General features: G+C 42.0%; 1 protein-coding gene across 4 annotated transcripts in view; it reads left to right on the plus strand.

Moving 5' to 3' along the window:
• Nucleotides 1-26851, plus strand: part of ASPH (aspartate beta-hydroxylase) — a 214222-nt gene that overhangs the window by 124219 nt on the left and 63152 nt on the right. For all 4 annotated transcript variants that reach the window (XM_075826191.1, XM_075826193.1, XM_075826194.1 and 1 more), the window contains one exon: nt 12947-13032. In XM_075826191.1, the coding sequence (XP_075682306.1) occupies nt 12947-13032 (86 nt within the window). The remainder of the gene's footprint in view (nt 1-12946; nt 13033-26851) is intronic.

Raw genomic sequence — 26851 nt, forward strand, 5'->3', positions numbered from 1 at the left:
TCTGCTGGTGTCAGTCCACTGTGTTATATCAAGTCCAGAGACAACGCAGATGTCTACCAGGAAATATTCGAGCACTTCATGCTTCCCTCTGCTGACAAGCTTTATGGAGATGCCGATTTCATTTTCCAGCAGGACTTGGCACCTGCTCACACTGCCAAAGTACCAATACCTGGTGTAATAACCACAGTATCACTGCGCTTGATTGGCCAGCAAACTCGCCTGACCTAAACCCCATAGAGAATCTATGGGATATTGTCAAGAGGAAGATGAGACACCAGACCCAACAATGCAGATGAGCTGAAGGCCGCTATCAAAGCAACCTGGGCTTCCATGACACCTCAGCAGTGCCACAGGCTGATCACCCCCATGCCACGCCGCATTGATGCAGTAATTCATGCAAAAGGAGCCCCAACCAAGTATTGAGGGCATATACTGTACAGACTTTTCAGTTGGCCAATATTTCGGTAATAAAAATAATTTTTGAAATTGGGCTTATTTAATATTCTAATTTTCTGGGACACTAAATTTTGGTTTTTCATTAACGGTTACCATAATCATCAACATTAAAAGTAAAAAAAAATGCTGGAAATAGATCACTCTGTGTAATGAATCTATATAATATGAGTTTCACTTTTTAAATTGAATTACTGAAATAAATTAACTCTTTGATGATGATCTAATTCATTAAGAAGGACCTGTATGTGATTCACATATCTGGTTAAAAATAATTAGGAAAATATGTCTGCTGTAGCAGTTATCGTAATGTTATATCTCACGTGGAAGTCGAGTGTTGTAAATTTGGGTTGTGTTATATTAGATGATGCACACTCCTTATATTAAGCTACTATAATCTTGATTTCATCCATCAAAATGAAGCTCATCTTTTTATTAATGCCTTATGCACACAGCAGAGCTGTATTTAGTATGGTAAATTTCCTTAAAGTCTGTCATTCTAGATATCTGATGGATTAAGCATGTGAAAATATTCTGGATTAACCAATAGTCCTAAAAAAGATATAAAAGCGAAAGCTTACTTGTAAGGGTAGAGTTTGCCAATAAAATAATATTCTGCTTTGACATTTGGATCCGGTTCCTTTAGATTCTGGATTGCCTTGCTGCTATACGTCAGAAACAAGGCTGGCAAGACGCCGGTTTACAGGAATTGTACTTTACTTAGGTGCACAAGAGTGTAGGATGGGCTTATGTGCCCCTTAATACACCCTTCATCCGCCCTTCATACCTGATCATTAATATCTGAAGAGTAGCAGTCCCAGATGGCTGTACAAGAAATGAGTACTCAATGGACGAATCCCCTGGCAATAACAGATAGGCAGTGGTACCCCACTCATTAACGGTACATCGGTGGGGATATTTTACAAGGGGGTCTATCTGTATATCTAGACAATCCTTTAAAAGAACATCAGAGTCAAGCCCCCAAAGACCCATTAGCATCAGCTCGTCTTCTTTTTGACAGTTTCCAGATAGCAACAGGAGATTTCTTTTTTTGTTTTTTGGACTGAAAAAAACTAAAATGAAGATATACAGTCACATATAGGGCCTGGTACCTAAGGGGGCCCAATGGCCCCTCTTTTCATAGTCAGACTATACATGGCATATGGTTGTTGGGCATCTGTACTAGATTTTACATCGGTGCCTTGGAGCATCAAGGTTTATTCTCGTCTTCCAGAAAGTTGCTGAGCAGGATTATCACACAAAACATTGTGATGAAAAGAGTAATTACATTGTCACCGCTATTACACCGTTATTATAGAAGACATTTATATTTATTCGGAGTGGTGCATTCTTCACACATCTGTCAGGTCTTCATCTCTGGAGTTTTCACTATCAATAAAACTACTAGAAGAAGTAACAAAAACAACCTGATTTCTTCTTTTAGTATTGAGATATTTGTGCTGGCAGTTTGTCTGGATTACTACATAGTGTTACCCATTGTGCGCCCGCTAAAGACAGCCTGACTGTCCCCTGACATCTGCCATTGAGGAACACATGGATTCCATAATCGCCACTAAAGGTGTCTTGCCCTAACAACGTACACACTGAGCCGCTATCTAATGTTTAGAGTCGGCATTAGCCGCATGCCATCTTGTGTGAATGTGTACTTTGGCATTACTGTCTAGATAGATCAACACCATAGTTCATACTGCTCAAGCATAGCACACATAATACTAATCCCCTATAACACCCACACAGCAAAGATATTGCACAGTAGGTATAAGGGTAGAACTGTCCTTGTCTTGCAGATATACTTTTGAGTGTTGTCCTTCTAAAAGCTGTCTTAGGGCTTATTTACACGAACGTGTAATACGTCCGTGCAATGCGCGTAATTTTCACGCGCCTCGCACGGACCTATGTTAGTCTATGGGGCCGTTCAGACAGTCCGTGACTTTCACGCAGCGTATGTCCGCTGCGTGAAACACACGACATGTCCTATACGTGTAAATCCAGCCTTAACGTTACCTTTTTTACCGTCTTATTTGTTTCTTGGGGGAATATAAAAAGAATTTTTTTTTTCTGAACTCATCATCCTAATTGTATTGCTTGTGCCATATACTTCATGAATAATTGGTTACATCTTGCGGTGGATTGTGTTGCTCTGCAGTGCATTATGTGGAAGACGAGGTTTACCATCCATGCCTTCAACAGCTAAACACTTAATTATTCATCACTAATTAGCTATTTACATAATTCTAGATAAATGTTGTATTACTAGTAATCAAGAAATTAACATGTGCCTGTTTAATCCATTGTTGAAAGAAAATCAATATTTAATTACATAACATTATTAGCTTTTGCACACATTTTCTAATTAGACCTGAGATAAATCAGATTAAAAGCAGCATTTCTTTATTCTTTAGTAGTTCTCCTGAATTGTCTTAATTAAACAAAATGGTAATTAAGCAGTTAGACATTACAAAAGGAACTGGCAATCCTGTTTTGTGCCGCCAATAGCGGTAAGGGCTCATTCAGACGAGAGTAATACTCGTCCGTGTGATGTGCGTTGAAACAACGCACATCACACGGACCCATTCATTTCAATGGGGCTATTCACACATGCGTCAGTTGTCACACAGCGAGTGTGCGTTGCGTGAAGCTCACTTCATGTCCTATATTGGTGCATTTTTGCTCACCTAGTCGCCCATTGAAGTCTATGGGTGTGTGAAAACCACGGACAGCACACGGATGACATCCATGTGCTGTCCGTGTTATGAGAAAATAATAAAAAAAAAAAAGAAGTGCTTGCACGGACGTAAAAAATGCATGCCACACGTAAAGCACAATGATGCCAATACACAACGCACACAGACATGAAATGTAGGGGGGAAAAAACGCTGTGTTTTTTACGCGCACAAATCGGACACACTCTTCTGAATGTAGTCTAACATTCTCTGTTTGGTAAAAGGATAATTTGCCTAGGGTTGGATATAACTCCAGTAGGTTTTCTACTGTTTGCATGGTCTTACCTTTATGTCGGTAGTGCGAAATATAATCACATCTCCAATGTCTGAAAAAGAGTATAGCCTTCATGACGCTCAAGTGGGTGACACATTTATGTCCAAAACACATCCTGGTATCTATTTCAGGACATATTAAAGGATATTTCCAGCAGTGGCATATTCTATCACCCCCCCCCCCCAATCTCGGGTCGTTGCTGGAAAGGGTAACCATCTTCCCTACTCTCGGCTGCTCACCCATAAGTGGTATCAGCACATAGTTCTGCATGTTGCTAGCTCATCAAGTCTTCGTGGGTGACACATGCAGACCCTATTACAACGTGTCAACCGCATGCACGGCTATAAATGGTCCAAACATATTTGGTTTACTGCACAGTAGACGGAGGGACTGGAGCATTACTAGGGTCAGGGATCTCACAAACTTCCTAATGGAAAATTTAAATGTTGGAACTCCAGTTTCTGCTATAGGTTTCATGTCTGCTCATAGTCAACAGAGGTAGCTTTAGCACTGACCCATAATATTTGTCATATTATACAGTGCAATGTACAGAGCTGCTATAAGACACTATAGCCAGTTCTGCTATAAGGGGCCCAAGGCCTTATGCAAAAATATGCAGTGGAACCAGGGGGGTATCTAGAAATGACATGGCCCCATAGCAAAAGTCAAATTTGCTGCCCTCCACTCATGATACTCTGCTGCTCCTGGCTGCGGCTCTGCTTTTCCCTCTGCGATCTCTTCTTCCTGACATATTAACAAGGAATAGAAAGGCTACTGCATAGGACAAAACATGATATATATACCCAGTGTTCCTCTCTGGATGGTGGAAATCCAAGTAAGATTTATGACATCACAGTCAGCATTGATGTTACCTCATGGAGTGTCCTATTTGATTCTTCTGGGTGGAGCTGCTTTCTGATTGGTGGATTGTGGGCTGTATGACCTCACAATAAGAGAGAATTTTACCTCAGTGGCTATGGATTTACTTCTGACTTGACCTGTATGACATTCAGTATATTAGCTGCTGTCCTGTGCTTCCTGCAGATACACAATGAGCTTTATAGGAGAGGCTTCCAGGGTCGTCTGATTGCCTAAGCAACCGGACACCCCAGTCTCCCAGCTGCGTCTCCCGTTGTCACTTAAAGAGGCTCTGTCACCACATTATAAGAGGCCTATATTGTACATAATGTGATCGGCGCTGTAATGTAGATTACAGCAGTGTTTTTTATTTAGAAAAACGATCATATTTGACGGAGTTATGACCTATATTAGCTTTATGCGTGTGTTACTTTTTGGCCAAGTGGGCGTTGTACAGAGGAGTGTATGTAGTGTCGGGATTGTGTTAGCGAAGTGTCAGGATTCTGAATAAACATCACGTCCTGGCTGGAGGTAATGTATATTCATTGTCAGGACACTGCAGTAATGTTATAGTGTGTTTATGTGCTGCACATAGCGATTTAGCTAGATCACTATGTGCTGTGTAAATTAATGGGGAGAAGTGTATGACACTAATTGGTCAGCGTCATACACTCCTCCGTACAAGGCCCACTTGGCCAAAAAGTAAAACACGCCTAGTTGTCCATTAAGAAACTCATTAGCATAAAGCTAATATAGGGCATAACTCAAAAATTATCGTTTTCCTAAATAAAAAAACACTGCTGTAATCTACATTACAGCGCCAATCACATCATGTACAATATAGGGCACTTATAATGTGGTGACAGAGCCTCTTTAAACTTCTGGCGGGACACGCAGTCAGCATCATAACTTTTAAAGTGCCCTTTTTACATTGTTCAATGAAAGTTATTAAACTTTTTTTATACTTTGAGTTACAATTCCCATCGTTTTCAAAATTTCTGTAATTGATGAAATGTTGTTCTTTATATCTAGAGGCTTAAAACGGGTACAGACCATCTCCTGGCTGTAGCTTAAAGATGTATATAATTGTGTCAAGTCTTGTATCAATGTATTTAAAATGTATCAGCCTGACTGTTTACCTCACAGAGTATTGGTTAAGTGGCAGAGTATCTCCCTGAACAGTACAGTTACTTGGTCCTGTGCTTGATTAACAAGTCTTGCCAGGGCTAAAACGATTGCGGCTTAGAGGATCCACTTCTCCAGTGAGAAATGTAATAACATCTGCAGGCCATAGATTCTAAAAGCACTGCAATGTCTACACCCCTTCCAGGAGATGTCAATGAATTTTCCAACCATCTCACCCTACAAGAAAAATTGCCAAATGGAGATGGTCTGTGCTCTTCAGGGAATAATGGTTCACTTGGACGCTCTGCAAACGGCACCTCCAGCGACATCTGCTTCAGCCGTGTTAAAATGCTGTGGTAACTAGCCCTGTTGTGCCTGCCATCTGAGTGCCGTCATGGCACCTATCTGTTTCTTCCCGCTTTAATACGAAACCTAAGGACATCAACCAGTGCATCATACATTATGGACTTTGGCCTCTCAGACCGTGTAAAACTAGCCTATATAATGCCTATGAGAGCGTGGTAATCCAGTGTTGTCCACCGTCTGCCTTCCTGACATTCTTTTAGGTAGTCTTCGAAGAAGATGGCCGAACCTAATATTTTGCCTCAGCTCTTCTTCGCCTCATTCAAGGTGCTTTCACAGTCGGCCATTATGCTGTTAAATTTTGTAGCCTGGCATCCGAATTAGCCTGGAACAATGAAGCTCTGGTTACGGCATTCTTTAAAGGTTTATCGGGCGATATCAAAGATGAACTGGTGGGTCATGACCTACCTTCTGCACTGGATATTTTGGTTTCCCTGGGTACCAGAGGTGGGAGTTCCAAGTGATATCAAGAAAAGGAATGTACTCAATGTTTTCCCTATCTGGCTCCTATCTTCAATAATCCTCCAGTTACTGCTCCAGACAAGCCTGTGCGAGTAGGTCGTACAGCATTGTCAGAGATGGAATGAAGACACAGCCTGACTCCATGCTTATACCTCTATTGTGGACAAAAAGGTCATCTCCACATCAGTTTCCAAGCTCTACAATAGTCTACTATGGCCTTTTGGACTGGTGCAGCAGGAAATTTTATTGAATATTCCCCTGTCAGAGACTTCTGATTCCTCTCATGACTATTCAGAAGATCATTTCTATCATTTCAGTCAATGGTTCCTTTTTTCCACAGGGACCCTTCCCCCCTCAAACGGTTACTGTCTGGCTACAAGTAGTGGTTCTTCATGTAGAAAATACTTCCATACTGGTTCCTCAACATTCACTCTCCTTCCACAGACTAGACATCTGGCCGTATTGCTCGCTGGGCATCTTCCTGTTTTCAACATTGTTTGTGTGGACTGAATCGCTCAGGTCTGCTGCTCTTTTATATGAGCTGCCACCTCAATTCAAAGACTTTTGCAGAGTTGTTTTGCACATCGTCCTTACAATTGTGATATTCTACTTCTTCCTGGCAACACCTCTTCAAGGGGTAGATTATACTCGCTCTACCTACCAGAGACTGAGGCGCTGTCTGTCTTTATCAAAGATAATTTGGTGAGAAGGTTTATTTGTGAATCTTGTTGCCCGGCCAGAGCTGGATTCTTCTTTGTCAAGAAGAAGGATGAGACCTCATGGTAATGCATTGATTACCGTGAGCTGAAAAAGATCACTGTGAAAAAGAAGTACCCGCTAACATTGATCTCAGAATTATTTGTTTGCATCAAGGGAGATTGTTATTTTACCATGTTGGGTCTGTGTGTGGCCTATAATTTGATTTGGATCAGGAAGGGAGACGAGTTTAAAACCTGGTGATGACATGCAGTCTGTTCAATGCCCTTGCTGTTTTTCAACAATTCGTGACTTACATCTTTTTAATTGATAAGTCCTGGTTTACTTTGATACATCTTATTCTACTCCCAAGAGCTGAGAATTCATCATTCTCACGTCTGTTCTATATTTCAGCTCTGTCACAATTCTCTTCGTGCCAAGTTGGACAAAAATCTGTTTGAACAATTGTAACCCCTGTTCCTGGGCTAGATCATCTCCTCTGAGGCTATTCTTATGGATCCATTTAAGGTTTATGCTATTCATAATTGGCCGCACCCATCGGTCTCGAGGCTCTCCAAAGAAGTCAGGGCTTCACAAACTATTATCGTCAAATCATTTGGAATTTCTCAGGTGGTCATTCACTGTCCTAACCCTTAAAGGGGCTAATACACAGAGTGGGCCTGCTTCTGCAGTTCAAGCCTTCTGGCATCTCAAGACATGCTTCTTTTTGGCTTCGGTTCTCAATCATCCTGAGCCAAAAAAGCTGTTCCTCAAAGCACTTCCTCATTCAGAGTAGGAGCGATTCTCTTCTGACAATCTGAGGTTGAAAAACACATTCCATGTGGCTTGTTCTCTAAGAAGTTCTCTTCTGCTGAGAAAAACTTTTCCATCCGAGACCAAAAATATCTTGCAGTGAAACTTGCCCTGGAGGAATGGCGATGTATTGGAGGGATGCAAAATTTGCCGTCATAAAAATTTGGAGCATCAATGTGAGCGGCAACCACCCCCTGTCTCTTACATTCAAATCTACTCCTTCTTACACTCTAGACTCAATAATCTGCACAGAGAGTCATTATCTAACCCTTTTGAAGACTCTGAAATATAGTCTTAACACCTTGTACTAATAAGAATTTTAACAGATGGGGCAGCATACTTAGGATATTGCACACAAATCCCAGAGGGCTGGACTCCGGTTAGAACGTGTATCATCAGCGAGAGGTGGAGGAAAACTTTTTCCAGACTGGTGCACAATGCCTACTTTGGTTTTAACCTCCAAAAGCTGAGAATAAACCAAACAGAATCACCGCCTGCCCTAAATGTCAGACTCCAAAGATGAGCTATGTGGCATGGACTCTGGACATGTGACAACATACAGGCCTTTTGGATTTATGTTCAAAACTATATCCAGAGTCACTGGCACATCTCTATATCATTAGACCTAGTAATATGCATTTTTCAATACAAACCAACAGAACTAGATATGGAGAGTGCAATGCCAACTTTATGTCTCTAGCTGTACATAGGGTGCTTCTAGTGTCAAAATGGTGTATTGTATAATGGATAACTAAATAAACCTACTAGACCAAACCATAGGAGAAGTAAACACCATACTACAATATATAAGGGGAATGGACAGAATATACACCATGAGACACAAAGAAAAACAGGCAAGCACATTTTTTTTTAGAAGTGGAGGATTTTTTATTTTTTTTGCACATCTCACTAGACCGGGTATCATAGAGCTAGTTATGCCACTCCAACACACACAATAGTATAATGTGGAGACAATAATCTTAGAGAGGATGCTCTTTGTAGGTCCTTTGATCTGACTGATTCCCTTCCTGAGGATCTGGCACATATCGATCTAAATTGTATTCTGGCCGCAACCATATTTCCCCTTACATTCTTCCCAAAGGACTTATCTTTGTACTTCTTAATCTCTGTCAGAAGGTGTTCTCTCGGGCTCATTCTTCACTATTGTCAGGACATCCTGGAGTTAAACATACCAGCAAATTACTCTCCTGAAACTACTAGTGGACTGAATAGAGAAAAAGAAGTTAAATAGTTCATTGCTTTCTGGACCACCTGTGCCCAGTTCAAATCATCCAGACAGGCATCCTTGTGTCTCCTCCAGACCTTGCCCATTCCATCCGGACCTTGGTCTAAAATCTTGATGGACTTTGTCACTGATTTGCCACCTGCTCAAGGATTTAGTACCATCTGTGTAGTAGTGGATCTCTTCTCTAAAATGACCCAAGTTATACCACTTTCTGCTGTAATCTCAGCTCCTCGGTTGGCTCAGACATTCTTCAAGGAAATATTTTGCCTCCGTGCTCTACCAGCTCACAATGTCTCTTGTGAAGTGCAGTTTGTTTTCCAATTCTGGAGGGCACTGTGTAAGGCTTGAGGATCTGGACTTTTCCTCTGGATACCATCCTCAAAGTAATGGTAAATGGAATGCAAGCAATGTGAATTTGAACTTGTATTAATGCTCAGGATTATTGGTCCAAGCAGCTACCTTTGCTGATTATGCCTACAACAAGCACATTTCCAAATCATTCGGTTAATCTCCATTTTGAACGGGCTATGGTCGTAGCCCGAGTATTCCTCTTCCAAACTCGGTACCACCTCCGGTACCAGATGTTGTGGATGTTTCTAGAAAATCCAGGACATCTGGATGGAGGTACACAAGAATTTGGAGGTTTCTGCTGCTAATCCCAAATTTTGGTTCTGATAAGTACCGATGCCCACCTCCTAAAATTGTTCCTGGGTATAGAGCCTGGCTGTCTACAGAAAATTAAGGACTTAAAGTTCTATCTTATAAACTTGCTTCACGTTTCATTGGTACATTCCAGTTACTGAAACAGATTAACAAATTTAACTTTCACCTAATTTTGCCACCTTCTATCTGGATGCTCAATAGTTTCTTTATTTCTCCTCTGCGACCTCTGGTCATCAACATGTTTGCGAAAGTCAAGACGTCCTCTATTTCCACTTTTGAATCCTCAGCAAATGTTAAACTTAAACAAATTCTTGACTATAAGAAGGTTCTTGGGAAACTCTATTATCTAATTGATTAAAAGGGATATGGTCCTGAGAAGAGAACCTGAATTCCCAAGGAGGACGTTCATGCTCCACTGCTTATCGAGAGATTTAATTTAAAAATATTCCCTCAGTCCCCTTCAGGAAGAGACCCTAAGAGGAGGGGACACAGGTACTCACCTGGCCAGCTCCAGCTACGAGTCCCGGCAAATGGCTGCAGCTCCAGCCAAAGGCAGCGTCCGGTTGCTAGGCAACAGACGCCTCCTCTTCTGCTCCAGCGAAGCCATGGCTTCCAGCTCCTATTCGCCAGCCTCATCTGATGACATCAGGCCTGGCAGTCTATTTAAAGTAGAAGCAGCTAATCAACCCTTGCCTGCAGATTAAGGTATGTTCTATTCTTGGCTTTTGTTTCGGTGCTTATTGACTCTGTTCTTGACTCCTGATCCTAGCCTTGACCAAAGCCTTCGGCCTGGATAACGCATCTGTTTTGCCCTTTGGATATGTCGTCTGGTTCCTGTGGTTCTACTCCTGGTATTATATGCAATAATCCTCTGATCTAATTTTTAGTAAACTCCACTTGCTTAAATATTCATCTACAATTTTTCATCTAGGAACCCTTTTTTTTTTTTTTTTACTGGCTTCTTTATCAAGAAGTTACTGCTTTTATTGCATAGTTATGTATAAATGAATGAGAAAAGCTGTAATAAACGTCACCACAGTACTGGCAGTACTACCTCTGCATGCACGATTTTAAAGGAAAAACTTTGTACTGGTCCCTTAGCAAGGTGACCACCACATTGCACTGAAAACTAAGCACAGAGTGATTGTTGTATGGCATGTCTTTATAAAACATTTTATTCAAATGCATGTAATAAATTATATTTGGAAAGAATTTTAGTATGAGGTTTTCTTTAATAGTTAATCCTCAATGTTTGTCATTTTAGGTCCAACATTCTGTGATGATCAATATCTTAATATATTTAATTATTATTATTGGAGTAGTCAGAGCTCTATTTTTCTAAAACAGAGCTCCAAATCTCCTGCCTATCCATAGAGTTAAATGATACAATTCCCTCTGCTTGCAGCCGTTATTAATGGGACCTTACTGCACATTGTTTGTTTTATCATTGAGTTAAATGTATAAACAGTATGCAATAAGCTCTGTCTAGTGGTCGCTGTAAGCAAGATAGTATGTCATTTTTTTTTTAACTCTCTCTATGCATAGACTTTATAGTTGGTCAGAAAATTGAGCTCTGGCTCTAATTAAGATATATTAAGGAATTAATCAGTACAGAATAATGGACCAATTCAGAAAAAAAATGGGGTTAAAGTCGCTATCTACAAGGTGGGGTTGTGTGGCACTATCTACAATATGGGGCTGTGTGGCACAACAAGAGTGGGCTATGTGGCAATATCTACAAAGGGGGACTGTGTGGCTTTATCTACAAGGGGGTTTGTGGCACTAACTACAAGGGGAGCTGTGTGGCACTATTTACAAGGGGGGCTGTGTGACAGTATGTACAAGGGTAAGTGTGTGGCACTTTCTACTAGGGGGGAGTGTGGCAATTTCTACAGGAACGGCTGTGTGGCACACTCTACAAGGGGGCTGTGTGGCACTATCTACAGTGGGAGTGGCACTATCTACAAGGGGAGTGTGTGGCACTATCTTCGGGGGAGGCCATGGCACCATTTACAGGTTGGCTCTGTCGCAGTTTCTACAAGAGGGGGTGTCTGGCACTATCTACAGGGGGCTGTGTGGCACTATCTACAAGGGGTGGCTGTGTGGCAGTATCTACGAGGTGGGGTGTGTGGCACAATCCACAGGGGGCTGTGTGGCATTATCTACAAAGGGGGACTGTGGGGCAGTATCTACAAGGTGTGGTGTGTGGCACTATCTACAGGGGGTGCTGTGTGGCACTATCTACAAGAGGAGGCTGCTCATCATGTCACCATATAGTCTCATTAGCCTCAGATATACAATCTGTTTTAGTCAGTCACACTGGCGTCTTTAATTTATTTCCTTTTAATTTATTGTTATGTTAACTACCTTATATAACTATATCGCTTGTAAAATGTACAAATGGTTTTATGCTCGAGTGAAAGAAATTTACATTTCATTGATTGGTAGGGAAAGCAAACATGGCGAGAAGGAAGGAGATGTCGGAAAAGAAGTTGGGTGGGGGGGGGGGGGCGTGCCAAAATGAATTTTTGCCCCGGGTGGGGGAGAACCTAGCTACGCCTCTGTTAAAGTGCATCAATGTAACCATATACTAATTGTATATTGACCTTAAATTATACATATATTATAATAAAAGAACTCAAAAATAAATTCTACAAGTATAGTGTCTAGGCTTGGAAGGAGACCATCACTCAATTGTTGCCTCTTAGAGATATTCATATAGTTTCCCTTTTGTTTGAAATGGTATCCAATTATCCCAGATCTCAAAATATTTATCCAGGTTGTGATCTAAAGACCATTTTGTATTTTCAAATGATTGAATCAGACAAATTTCGTTTATCCATTTAAGAATGGATGGTGTGACCGTCTCCTTCCAATGTCTTTCAATTATGGTTTTTGCAGCATTCAAATTTTGTATGTCATGTCTAGGTTTAGTAACGTGAGTTCTAGAGTTAGAGACAACTTCCCGCCATTTATTGAAAAATGGGAAAGAGAAATTGGCAAATCGTTCTCAAAAGATCAAACTGCTCTGATTCTCAAAAACTCCCACTCTCTCACTAGCACAACCAGAATACAAGAGCTAAATTTCACAATTCTTTCAAGGTGGTACAAAACACCAGAATTATTAAATAGGATTGACCCCAACCAATCGGCACTATGTTGGCGCTGCAGAAAGGAAATTGGAAACATGTCTCACATCTCGTTCAACTGTAGTCTAATTATACATATATTTTATACGTCTTTTTATAGCTAAGAAAAAGAAGCCCAAGCTGTTAAATAAGTTTGATAAAACAATAAAGGTCGAACTTGATGCTGCAGAAAAACTACGGAAAAAGGCAAGTCTCTATCCATTTTGTTATATTTACAAATAGAATACAAACTGAATTTCTCTGGAGTTTATTTTTAGATATACTTTCATTAAAAAAAGCTTAAGAGGAACCTGTCACATTGAAAATGCAGTCCTGTCTGCGGTCAACATGTTATAGAGCAGGAGAAGCTATGGCAAAGGACTTAGTATAACTTGTAATTTATACGTCTAAATCCCTGTTCTCTCTATGCTTAGAAGTCCAGTGGGCGGTCCTACTCGGTGATTGACAGCTATCTCTGTATGCTCATACTTAGAAGGCTGTCAATCACTGAGTTGGACCACCCACTGGACTCCTAAGCTCAGAGTTAGCAATGATTTAGATCTATAAATTACAAGTTATATTTAATTTTTTCCCAGAAAACTTAGTATCAATCTGCTCAGCTCTTCTTGCTCTATAATATGCCGCCTGCTGATCGGACTGTATTTTCAACATGACGCGTTCCGTCTAAATGGGCTTTTCACTTTCTAAATATAAATGTTATATGCCCTAACATGAAAAGTTGCATAACCCACAGGATGACTGCAAAAATAGTGTGCATGCAAGCATTAGATTGTATATACCTGCACATGCAAGTTTACAGATGGAGCGGGGGATGCACTCTTTCAGCAGAGCTCCTATTGGCTAGATTACATTTTCTTTTTTGGGCATACAACGACTTAATTTAGAAAGTGGTTAACCGCTTCCATATGGTTCTGATAAGGGTATGTAATGGGATGAAAATGTTTTTACCAATTAGCCCCCTTAGTATGAAGACTCCACTTCCCCACACAGATTGTAGGGCTGTACCCTGCTTTCATTCATTGGCTGAATAGGTCACATAGTTGTTGCAGTGTAAGGGAATCCCTGTCTGATATGTTGTTCTCAGAATCACTCAGAATTAAAGGATTTTATAGAGTGCTCACACCCTTTTGACACTTCTCTGTGATGTCCATTACTGGATACCTGACATAGCTTTCAAAACAAACTGACACTGATTTGAATGGCCCTTTGCTTTTATTTCTTTGCTACATTTTCAGCAATGGAAACGTTTGTGTAATGCTTAAGGTGTGTGAGCATCCCATAGAGTGCTTTCATTCTGCAACTCGGTGGCGGTCAAGGATTTCACCAATGCGATGTTCTCATGTACTGTACTGTGCAAAAGGTTTTAGGCAGTTGTGGAAAAATGCTGCAAAGTAAGAATACTTTCAAAATTAGAAGTGTTAATAGTTTTTTTTTTTATGAATTAACTTAATATAAAGTGAATGAAAGTGAACAGTAGAGAAATATAAATCAAATCAATATTTGGTGTGACCATGCTTTGCCTTCAAAACAGCATCAATTCTTCTAAGTACACTTGCACAAAGTCATTAATTTTGTAGGATTATAGTCAGGTGTATGATTAATAAATTATACCAAACAGGCGATGATAATCATCATTTTCATATGTAGATTGAAACACAGTCATTAATTGTAACAGAAACAGCTGTGTAGGAGGCTTAAAACTGGGTAAGGAACAGCTTGACTCTACTACAGAAATGAGGTTGTGGAAGACCGTTTCATGTCACAGGTTCACCATGGCAAGACTGAGCACAGCAACAAGACACAAGGTAGTTATACTGCATGAGCAAGGTCTCTCCCAGGCAAAAATTTCAAAGAAGACTGGGGTTTCAAGATGTTCTGTCCAAGCTCTTTTGAAGAAGCACAAAGAAACAGGCAAGGTTGAGTACCGTAGATGCAGTATTCGGCCAAACGAAACTTAGTCCATTAGATCAAAGACACATCATGCTTACTTCCCTTCGAAATCGGAAGATGTCCAGCAGTGCCATCAGCTCAGAACTGTCAAAAACTTGTGGGACCCAGGTACACCCATCTAATGTTCGGAGAAGTCTGGCCAGAAGTGGTCTTCATGGAAGAATTGTGGCCAAAAAGCCATACCTTCGACGTGGAAACAAGGCCAAGCAACTGAACTATGCACAAAATAATAGGAACTGGGGTGCAGAAAATTGCATCAGGTGCTCTGGACTGATGAGTCAAAATTGTAATATTTGGCTTTAACAGCAAGCAGTTTGTTCTCAGAAGGGCTTGAGTGTGGTACAATAATGCAGGTAACAGTGAAGCATGTTGGAGATTCCTTGCAAGTTTTGGGCTGCATTTCAGAAAATGGAGTTGGGTATTTGGTCAGGGTTAATGGTTTCCTCAATGTTGAGAAATACAGGCAGATACTTATCCATCATGCAATACCATCAGGGATTTATTCGGTAGCAGGACAACAACCCCAAACATATATGTCATTTACAACTATGTTCAGCGTAAAGAAGCAGAAGGTGCCCTGGAAGTGATGATAAGGCCCCTACATAGCCCTGATCTCAGCATCATCGCTTCTGTCTGGGATTACATGAAGAGACAGAAGGATTTAAGGAAGCCTACATCCGCAGAAGATCTGTGGTTAGTTATCCAAGATGTTTGGAACAACCACCCTGCCAAGTTCCTTAAAAAACTGTGTGCAAGTGACCTAGAAGAATTTATGCTGTTTTGAACGCAAAGGGTGGTCACACCAAATATTGATTTGACTTAGATTTCTCTTCTATTCATTTACTTTGCATTTTGTTAATTGATAAAAAAAACAACTAATAATACTTCTATTTTTGAAAGCATTCTTACTTTGCAGCATTTTTCCACAGCTGCCTAAAACTTTTGCACAGTACTATATGTATCTGTGACTGAATTTCCCCAGAAAGTAAGAAACTATGGCAGGTAATTCACAAATATGTAAGAAAAGAGAAAATGTTTTTAACGGAGGGGAGAATGCTGTATTCTTCAAAGTTCAGAGAAGAAGTAGCATAAAATCCTTCTCAGGAATTGAGTCTTTCATTGGTTGTCTGGTTTATAAAACCTACTTTCAAATACTTTCTAGGAAATTCTGAGTTAACCCCTTCAGGACGCAGTCTGTTTTGACATTGTGGCACAGCCGATTTTTTCAAATCTGATGTGTTACTTTATGTGGTAATAACTTTGGAATGCTTATACCTATCCAAGCGATTCTGAGATTGTTTTCTCGTGACATATTGTACTTTGTTAGTGGAAAAATTTGGTCGACAAATTTAATATTTATTTGTGAAAACATCAAAATTAAGAGAAGATTTAATTGCATCTGCTTGTAAGACAAATAGTAATACCACACAAAATAGTTACTAGTTAACATTTAATTTCCCATATGTCTACTTTATTTTTGCATCCTTTTTTGAACGTTACAACGTTTAGAACTTTAGCAGCAATTTCTCACATTTTCCAGAAAATTTCAAAAGCCTATTTTTTCAAGGACCAATTCAGTTCTGAAGTGACTTTGAGGGCCTTATATATTAGAAAGTCCCCATAAATTACCCCATTTTAAAAACTGCACCAAAGTATTCAAAACAGCATTCTCAAAGTCTCTTAACCCTTTAGGCGTTTTACAGGAATTAAAGACATTTTAGAATTTCATATTTTTTTGCCAAAATTCATTTGTAATAAAAAAAATTGTAACACAGAAAGTTTTACCAGACAAACACAACTCATTATTTATTGCCCAGATTCTGCAGATCTTAGAAATATCCCACATGTGGCTCTAGTGTCCTAATGGACTGAAATACAGGCCTCAGAAGCAACAGAGCAGCTAGTGGATTTTTGGGCCTCCTTTTTTAAAAATATATTTTAGGCACCATGTCAGGTTTGAAGAGGTCTTGTGGTGCCAAAACCGTGGAAACCTCCCAAAAGTGACCCCATTTTGGAAACTACACCCCTCAAGGAATTTTTCTAGCGCCATAGTTAGCATTTTGACCCCACAGGTTTTTAATGCAGAATTTAGTGGAAATAGAGAGTGAAGATAAAAATCTACTGTTTTTCGGAAAAATCATAGAATTTTTTAATTTTTACAAGGAATAAAGGAGAAAAAGCACCACAACATTTATAAAGCAATTTCTCCCGATTACGGCAATATGCCATATGTGGTAATAAACTGCTGTTTAGGCCCACGACGGCTCAGAAGGGAAGAAGCACCATTTGTTTTTTTGAGTGCAGATTTTGCAGGAATGGTTTTCAGTGCCATGTCGTGTTTGCAACGCCCTGGAGGGACCAAAACAGTGGAAATCGCCGAAAAGTGACCCCTTTTTGGAAACTACACCCCTCAAGGAGTTTTTCTAGCGGTATAGTTCGCATTTTGACCCCACAGGTTTTTTGCAGAAACTGCTGTTTGGACCCAAGACAGGGCTCAGAAGAGAAGGAGCGCTATTTGGAGCACAGATTTTGCTGGAAAGGTTTTCAGGTGCCATGTCGCGTTTGCAGAGCTCCTGAGGTACCAGTGCAGTGGAAACCCCCAAGAAGTGACCCCATTTTGCAAACTGCACCCCCTCAAAGAATTTATATAGGGCTGTGATCATTTTTATGACCGCATAGATTCTTTTGCTGAATTTAGTGGAAATTTGGTATGAAAAATAAAATTTTACATTTTTCACACATGCGTAATTTTTTTGGACAGATTTTTCAGACACAGCATGTAAGTGAAGGAAAGCACCTCAATGTTTAGTGCAGTATTTCTTCTGACTTCAGAAATAAACACAAAGTTGTCTAAATATGTTGTCTGGACACATATAAGTCCCTCGAAGTGACGAAGTACTACAAGGATTTTAAGGCCTTATTTTTACTTGGATGATTTTTAGCCACAAGAATAGGCCTAAAAAAAGATCATACACGTTTGTTAGAGTATTAGGTATTCATCTAGAGGTATAATGAGGGCTTTTAGTTTTGTTATACATTTTTTTAGTGTCCAATTTTAAAAATGGGTAAAAGACCAGAATGATAATGGGGTGGGTGTTTTAAAAGTCTAAATTTTTTAATCCAGGGAGGTGTGGAACATGCGGAAGCAGTCCTTCATACAGAGTCCGGGTTTTGATGGACAAGTGTCGCACTGATATGTTATCCTTACGGATACCCCTTTTTGCACAGACACGACACCTTTTTTGCCCCCTGCCTTTTTTTGGTGTTGCAGGCACTTCACCTGGAAAGTGCTGCCCAGGAACGATACGGAAAGTACTACCTGAAGCAGGAGAAGGTTCCCCCACCTCGTCTGAAGCAGAAAAAATAAAAAATGAATTGTACAGTGCTACTATCAATTTCTTGTACCATGTTTTACTTTTTCGAATGGCACTGTAGGGTTTTAAAACCTGATCATTCAGGTCAACCCCCCCCCCCCATGAATTTATTCCGCATTTTTTTTCGGCCGTCCCACACGCCATTGTTATTTTGTCTTTTAGACAGGGGTAAATTTGTGTACCAGTTGCCCAAGTACAAGTTATACCCCTGATCTAACAGTGGGTGCAGGAGGTCCCACACTATCTTCCCTGTTGTGGACACGATAGGGGGACAATTTGGGGGCTGTAGTGTCCTGTCTTTACCCTTATAGATCTGGAAAGCGTATGTATATCCGGGCTCAGACTCACACAGCTTGTAAACCTTGATTCCGTACCCGGCGCGCTTATTGGGCAAATATTGGAGAAAACTTCAGCCAGCCCTTGAAGTGCACCAGGGATTCATCTGAAATCTCTTTGTCAAGGGTGTAGATTTCGGAATTTTTTTGGGAGAAAATGTTTATGACGGGCCTAATTTTAAATAGTCTTTCAGAGTTGGGGTCATCCTGAGGAGGTAGTGGGAGTTGTCACTAAAGTGTAGAAATTTTTGGAGGGCCTCAAATCGGGGTCTGGTCATGCACTAGTATTTCGGTACAGAGGACAATGATATAAAATGTCCGTGGACCACTAGGATCTCAATTTGGGCTTTTTAGTGAGACCCAAGTTCAGGACTAACCCCCAATATTTTTGCATTTCTGTGCAATTAGTTGGTTGCCAACAATTGGGCTGGGCATAAAAAGAGTTGGGGTGTTCGGCTATAAATTGTGATCGTAATTGTTGGTTTGGTCCACCATAAGTTCTATCAAATTGTCGCTAAATAACAATTAGAGAAATCCAATTACAGGCAGCCCTTCCATCTGCACATGAATTCCTGCAGCAGCAGTAAATTCTGGGATCTGGGGGGTGTAATTGGTTGAGGGTGACCAATCACTTCTGGCAGTACCAGCGTCAGGCAGAATGGCAGTTCGAGGGTGAGGCAGAACCTGGGCACTAACCCTCCTGCGACTATGAGGAGGTTCCTCACTGTCACTAAAGGAGGAGGACGAGAGAAAGAACTCTGGTTCCTCACCGCTCGATGAGTCCGTATCGGATGCGATCATGGCATACGCCTCTTCGGCAGTGTAATGTTTCACAGCCTTTTTATTCATTTGTGTGTGTGCGTGTGTGTATATATATATATATATATATATATATATATATATATATATATATATTGTTTTTCCACATAAAGCACTAAAAACACTTACGCTTGCTAACACTGACACTTTTTTTGTTTTTTTTTAATTTTTTCACGGAAAACACACAGCCCCACTCTAGGTAGTGCCGTACAGCCCCCATCTAGGTAGTGCCGTACAGCCCCCCTCTAGGTAGTGCCAAACAGCCCCCCTCTAGGTAGTGCCACACAGCCCCCCTTTAGGTAGTGCCACACAGCCCCCCTTTAGGTAGTGCCACACAGCCCCCCTTTAGGTAGTGCCACACAGCCCCCCTCTAGGAAGTGCCACACAGCCCCCCTCTAGGTACCACACAGCCCCCTTGTACATTGCACTCCCCCCGTAGATGGCACCCCCCTTTCCTGTAGACAGCGCCACTGTAGGTGACCGCTCCAGGAGAAGTCCCTGACTTTACTGTCCATATATGGACAGTGACGTCATGGACTTAAACTGGAGCGGCCCCCTGCTCCTGAAGCGGAATACCCGGCCACAGCAGCCCGTCGGCCGGTGATTCCGCTACAGGCAAAGTCCCAGACTTCACTGTCCATATATGGACAGTGACTTCTCCTGGAGTGGAATCACCGGAAACAGCTGTGTCAGGGACGGCTGTGACCTGAGATTCCGCTTCAGGAATAGTCCCTGACGTCACTGTCCATATATGGAGAGTGAAATCAGGAACTTCTCCTGGAGCGGAATCACCAGCCGTTGTGGTCGGGGATTCCGCTTCAGGATTAGGGGACCGCTCCAGGAGAAGTCCCTGACGTCACTGTCCATATATCTTAGGTATATGGAAAAAAGGTGAACCTCAAGATAGCGCTGCTATAACATCCAAAAGAACAAAGTCCAATTGATAGAATAAATCTTAGTTTAATGAACAGACTACGCGTTTCTACGCTGAAGCGGCGTCTTCATCAGGTCAAATGCAAGTGAGCTAACCAACACACTGGTTTATATAATGATTGACAGCACAATTACAAAACACACTGTAACGGAAAAACCGCCAAGCAACAGCTGTGACGTAATGTTGAGCAGAAAGTTAAATGAAAAGTAAAATACAATTAGGCATTTGAAAAAAAAGCATGAGACCATAACTAAAATATGAGAAAAATGTTAATTAAAAGGATAATAGTGAGATTTAAAAAGATGTATTAAATGAAAAAATCTGCCGATGTTTAAGAGGCTACACTGATAAAAAGCCGATACCATTATAAAACATGTGAAGGTGTATCAGTCATATGTAAAAGTTTAGCTGAAGACAGAATAAGTCAGTGTTATTTAGAAAAAATATATTAGATTAAGCTAAAGCTGCGCTATTGATTCCGTCGGAAAAACAGAAACTGCCGGAATGGTGACGAACGGAAACCATTCGCAATGTTTCAATCACCATTGATACCAATAGTGACGGAAACGGAAGCTGTGGTTTCAGTGTGACTTTCCGTTGCGGGGTTCACCCAACAGAAACCTCTGATGGAACCCCGGAACGGAAAGCGAACAGTGATGTGAACAGGCCCTAACTGACAAGTGACACGACTGACGCTACGGATTGACACTGACAATGGATTGACACTGATTAACTGACGTGACGAATTGACGTAGACGACCTATAAAACTACCTAACAACGAAGTTATTTTTAGTGATTTATGGAAAAAAAAAGAAAATCTCCCTTATACACAGGGAGGTGTGTGGGGTCACACACTAGGAACAGGGGAGCAGGAAATTACGGGTTAATTATGATTTTCAATTTGTGTGGGGCACACAACACGACACAGGCACTGATCTCCCCAACTTCTCTTCACCAACAAAGGGATCAGAGCCTGTGTCAATTATTTTTCACCCGCCCTGGGTGAAAAACGTACTGTGATTGGTGGGTTTCAACAGACCCACCAATCACAGCAATCGCCGGCAATGGACTATTAGCCTGTAGCCGGTTACATGGGGCATGGGGGGAACCATAGTAACCGTTCCCAGACTTAATTACAAGTCTCAGGAACTTTTTTTACACATTCTTTACAGGAACGATGCAATCGGTGGATCTGTACGGATAAACCGATTACATCAATCACCGTCATTGGACCGCTTTTACAGGTACAGTGCCTGTGACTGGGGAATGTTAGCTGTCGGGGGGGGGGGTATTTTTTACCCGCGCCCGTCTAAAAACGCACTGTGATTGGTGGATCTGAACAGACCCACCAATCACAGCAATCGCTGGCAATGGACTGCTGCTATTGGTCCATTGCCGGTCACGCGGGGTACGGGGGTTCCATGGTAGCCGTTTCCGGACTTAATTACAAGTCCCGGGAACGATTTTTAACACTTTCTTTACAGGAACGATGAAATCGGTGGATGTGTACAGATCCACTGATTACATTGATCGCCAGCATTGGACCGCTTTTACACGTCCATTGCAGGTGACTGGGGAGTGTTAGCTGTCAGGGACAACTGACCTCCTGGTTCCGGTGCACATTGTCACCGACAGTGTGCAACGGGAGCCGCGCAGTTATTGTCTGTCCTGGTGCACTAATACACTGCCCACAAGGACGTACATTTGCGTCATGGTGCTCGTAGGGGTTAATAGATGGGTTCCCCCATTCAGCACCTATTATTCAGAATGAAGAGCAGTGTCAAAGAGCACATCTTGCTTTGGACGACCCATTATGTCCGTGCGTTACATGGACTGTCCCTGTAATGTGAAATGCTTAACTTGTCCTGGGACAACACCGCAGGAAAATTGAACACTTGCTGCCGAGTTCCCCCACAGATTACAGGTGATTGCTGGAGATCCTACCACGGAGACACTATCTCCTATTTACTATTGGGGGACAAATCCTTTAGGCTGAGTGCACATAGGGTGGATATACTGCGTAACATTACACAGCATTTCCGCTCCGGTGGCCGCAGGGAACTCCAAGCGAAAATCCTCAACAAACGGTGTTTTTTTGTCCGGAATGTGCGCTGCGGAAAACTGCAGCATTTAGCAGGCCGGCCTACTGGGGTGACATTTCATCCCAGGAGACCGCTGCAGCGGCGGTCACATGGAATGAAATGTCATCCCAGGAGGTCGGCCTGGAGGAAGAAACACAGAATTCTGGGTAAGAATAAGATTTTTATTTTTGCATTTTTTGCGGTGGAATCGTGGCGAATCCGCCCGCAAAAAAACTTATCTGCTATTTGTTGCAGTTTTACTTCCCCATTGAAGTTAATGAGGAAAACTCGCAACAGATAAGCAGTGTTTACGCAAATACAATTGACATGCTGCGGAATGAAATTCTGCACCGCATGTCAAATTCTGAGCGTTTTTTCCGCTCAGTATTTACGCAGCGGTGTGCATGGGATTTGTTTTATCTCATCCACTTTGCTGCTACTGTATTTGTTGCCGATTTTCAACAACTATTTACGCAAAGTGTGAGCTGAATATTTGATGCAGCAACATAATTCAATTGTTATGGAGATAGGAACATATTGCAGCTGTATGTTTAAAGTATCACAAATCTGGCATGGTGCTCGGGTACCCCAAGATGACAACACAGGGTACCTGTATTTAAAGAACTGCCAGTGGTAAAATTAAGTTAGACTCCTCATCTCTCACCACCAGGAAATTGCAGTGTATGACGTCACTAGAAGCCCTGGTATTACAGAGGCATTAGTGACAGTGGCGTAACTACCGCTGTAGCAGCCGTAGCGGCTGCTACAGGGCCCGCGGCATAAGGGGGCCCGTGTCGCCGGCCGGCACGGGCCCCCACCATGGCCGGAGGCTCCGCTAGCTGCCGCTATGGCTGCTACAGCGCGACGCCAAGGAACACTACGGCAGAGCAGGGAGGTATCTCCCCGCTCTGCCATTAAAGGGGTTGTTCCTACAAAAGACATGTATCCCCTATCCACAGGATAGGGGATACATGTGTGATCGCTGGCAGCGATCGGGAGAACGGGGGACCGAAAGTCCCCTGAAGTTCTCCATCACAAACCTCAGACTTCCGGGGTCTGTCTGCAGCTCCGTAGAAATTAATGGAGCGCCGGTCGCGCTTGTGCGCATGCGTGACTAGCGCTCCTTTCATTTTTTTTGAGCTGCGCAGACGCCGGAAGTCCGAGGTTAGTCATGGAGAACTTCGGGGGACTTTCGCTGCCAGCGATCACACATGTGTCCCCTATCCTGTGGATAGGGGATACATGTCTTTTGTAGGACACACTATAGGTCGGATTTTTTTTGGGGGTTGGGGCTGCATGGCGTTACCAACAGGGGGGTGGGACTGTATAGCGTTACCTACAGGGGGGGCTGTATAGCGTTACCTACAGGGGGGCTGTATAGCGTTACCTACAGGGGGGCTGTATAGCGTTACCTACAGGGGGGCTGTATAGCGTTACCTACAGGGGGGCTGTATGGCGTTACCTACAGGGGGGGCTGTATGGCGCTATCTACAGGGGGGCTCTATGGCGCTATCTACAGGGGGGCTGTATGGCGCTATCTGCAGGGGGGCTGTATGGCGCTATCTACAGGGGGCTGTATGGCGTTACCTACAGGGGGGCTGTATAGCGTTACCTACAGGGGGGCTGTATAGCGTTACCTACAGGGGGGCTGTATGGCGTTACCTACAGGGGGGGCTGTATGGCGCTATCTACAGGGGGGGCTCTATGGCGCTATCTACAGGGGGGCTGTATGGCGCTATCTGCAGGGGGGCTGTATGGCGCTATCTACAGGGGGCTGTATGGCGTTATCTACAGGGGGGGGGCCTGTAAAAAAGGCACTATCTACAAGGTGGGGTTGTGTTACACCCAGCGGAGGGGGGCCCCAGTCAAAAGTTTGCTATGGGGCCCAGTCTTTCCTAGTTACACCCCTCATTAGTGATCTCATTTATTCCTGCAAAGACTGAATATTGGATCTGCCTGTACTATAAGAGGGGGTGAAGGTGTTGGTTACGTGCATGAAATGTTGGCAGGTATCGTGCATGCTAAATAAATATATACAGGAGGCTGATTTATTACTCAATAAGACTGCAATACATTGAGGCAAACAAAGACATTACTACAGCCTCCCTCTTCTGGGATCCTGGATTAAGAGATCACTTCACATCGCACACAGTGTAATCCTATTTGACCCTCTCTCCAAGTCATAACCAGTCGACATAAATGAAAATAAAGCTGCATTAGTTCATGGAGGCCTTTGCTGCAGGCTGAATCCATCTGCAGTATATCAGCTGAATATGTCATTCTCCAAGCAACAGCTGTGCGGATACATAACAGAGCAGGGAACCAGTTATCTTGTCATAGTTATTGCATTTCTCATTTCTATGGCGCTCGCTCACATCTACCAGTGATACATCACTTTCTCTCTCTGCATATCAACACTTCCAGCAATAATGTTTTGTTCATGTATCATTCTGTCTCTGTCTAACAGCTGAATACTCCTTACATAAGGAGTAACAATGCTAAGGAATTATAGATGAAAACAAGCAATGACTTGGATGACATAGTATAATATCAGGGGAAGGGAGAGGGGTCAGCTACAATAATAACGGCGAGCTGAATTTCAGGAGACACAATAGTGGCAACATTTGGAAAAAGTATTTGTTAGGCTAAGTTCACATCTCGTTTTTACTCTACGTCTGATGTACACGTTTTGACATGAGAAAACAGTGTCCGCAGTGTGCACATTGATTTCTATGGTCAGGGCGGATGCCCTAATGGTGTAGTTCGTGACTATGTTTTGTTTGCTTACGTTGTACCCTTTTTTTTTTTATGTCCTGAAAAGCGTAGTCTACTACGCTTTTCAGTACTTTTCCAAAACTTATATGTTTTTATTTGTATTGAAGTCAATGTCAACGTATGCAATATTAAACCCTACGTTTGCATACGTAAAACATATACGCTTTGACTTTACAAAGTTTGATTTGGCTAAAGAACAAAAAAAGTATGCGTTTTTATAAGTAAGAACGGACACAAACTTATAAAAACGTATGCAACGTATACCACAAAAAAACGTAAGAATATGTTACAAATGCATAGGTTTTTGTAACTTTAAAAACGTATACGTCGTCGTATACCACAAACGAGTGCACAAAACGAGATGTGAACTTAGCCTTATTTGATTAATGTGGCAGCTTTACAGATATTTTCTGTACTAATTGTGGCTTCTATTTGACAGCTCCACCCAGTGGCCCCATAAATATGGCAGCTGCAGTCAGTGCTGCCATCCAATCACATTGCCCTCATACCAAAATACCTCAGTCACAGTGCCTCTATAACAGAACCCCTCCTCTTATAGAATTACTATAATAGTGTCCCCTAATTATACTGCCACTTTAGTTAGTCCCCATAACAGATCCAGCCACCCACATTCCTCCACAAGACCAAATGCACACAAAGCGTAATACGTTCGGATTTGCCACGTGGATTTTCCTGCATCAAATCTGCCGTGTAATACAGTACCAGCAAAGTAAATTAGATTTTAATTAATCTCATCTACACAGTGTAGAATTTTTCCACACATAAATTGAACAGCAGTGCGCATTTTAAAATTTGCAGCATGTCCATTTTTTCTTGCGTTTCCACCTCAGAATTGTATTTAAAAAGTTGATAAAAAAAAGCAACAAAATAAATAAACCACACCTATTTCCGCAAAAAAATTGAAAAACCGCACCTAAAAATGCGTTAAGAAAAACCCCACACTATTTCCTGCAGTTTTCATGCAAATTTTTCGTATCAAACTATGCAACGTGTGCATGTAGCCTAAAAGTGCCATCCAGCCACACTAACCATAATGTGATACAATGGTGTATGATACGTAGTACTTAACTTCAATTCCAGCGTGGGCTGTAGATACTACATTAGGCAAGGTGTGCAAGCATAGGGCTCTAAGGTTATTCCATAAACAGTCTATATGGAGTGTGTCCCTCGTTGTGGCCACCCAATACATAAGTTCTTGGTCCTGAGGTCAAAAACACCATTTATCTCTGTTACAGTAGAAAGTGCCGCTCTGGAGTATGATGTACTGCTCTGACTAGTAAAATACTATGTAGAGTAAGAAAAGAGAAACATTGAGCACATGTGAGTTTTGTTATTTGGAAGGTGATGCTCTTCAACTGCTATCTCAGAGATGGAGAGGAATTAGGCCAAATGCACACGATGCTTTTCACGTGCAGATTTGCCACGCGTATTTTCGTGTGGCAAATCCGAGGGTAAGGTTCAACGCTCACGATGCGTATTATGTGCGTTTTTACCGCACCAGCATAGTCTATGAGATTCCAGGAAATCTCATGTACACGCTGCAGTATTTTTACCCTTTCACCTATGACAGCACCCCTGGAGAGACATCCCATTTGCTGGACAGTAAGCCTGATGATATAAAAAAAGGACACACCTCTCCACACACCCAGTCAGGTTTCCTGTCCTCCGGATGGGATTGTCCTGTGGATCAAGACACTCTCTTCAGGATTGCAGAC

This window comes from Rhinoderma darwinii, chromosome 5 (assembly GCF_050947455.1).
Source record: "Rhinoderma darwinii isolate aRhiDar2 chromosome 5, aRhiDar2.hap1, whole genome shotgun sequence".
In the NCBI taxonomy this organism is placed as follows: Eukaryota; Metazoa; Chordata; class Amphibia; order Anura; family Rhinodermatidae; genus Rhinoderma; species Rhinoderma darwinii.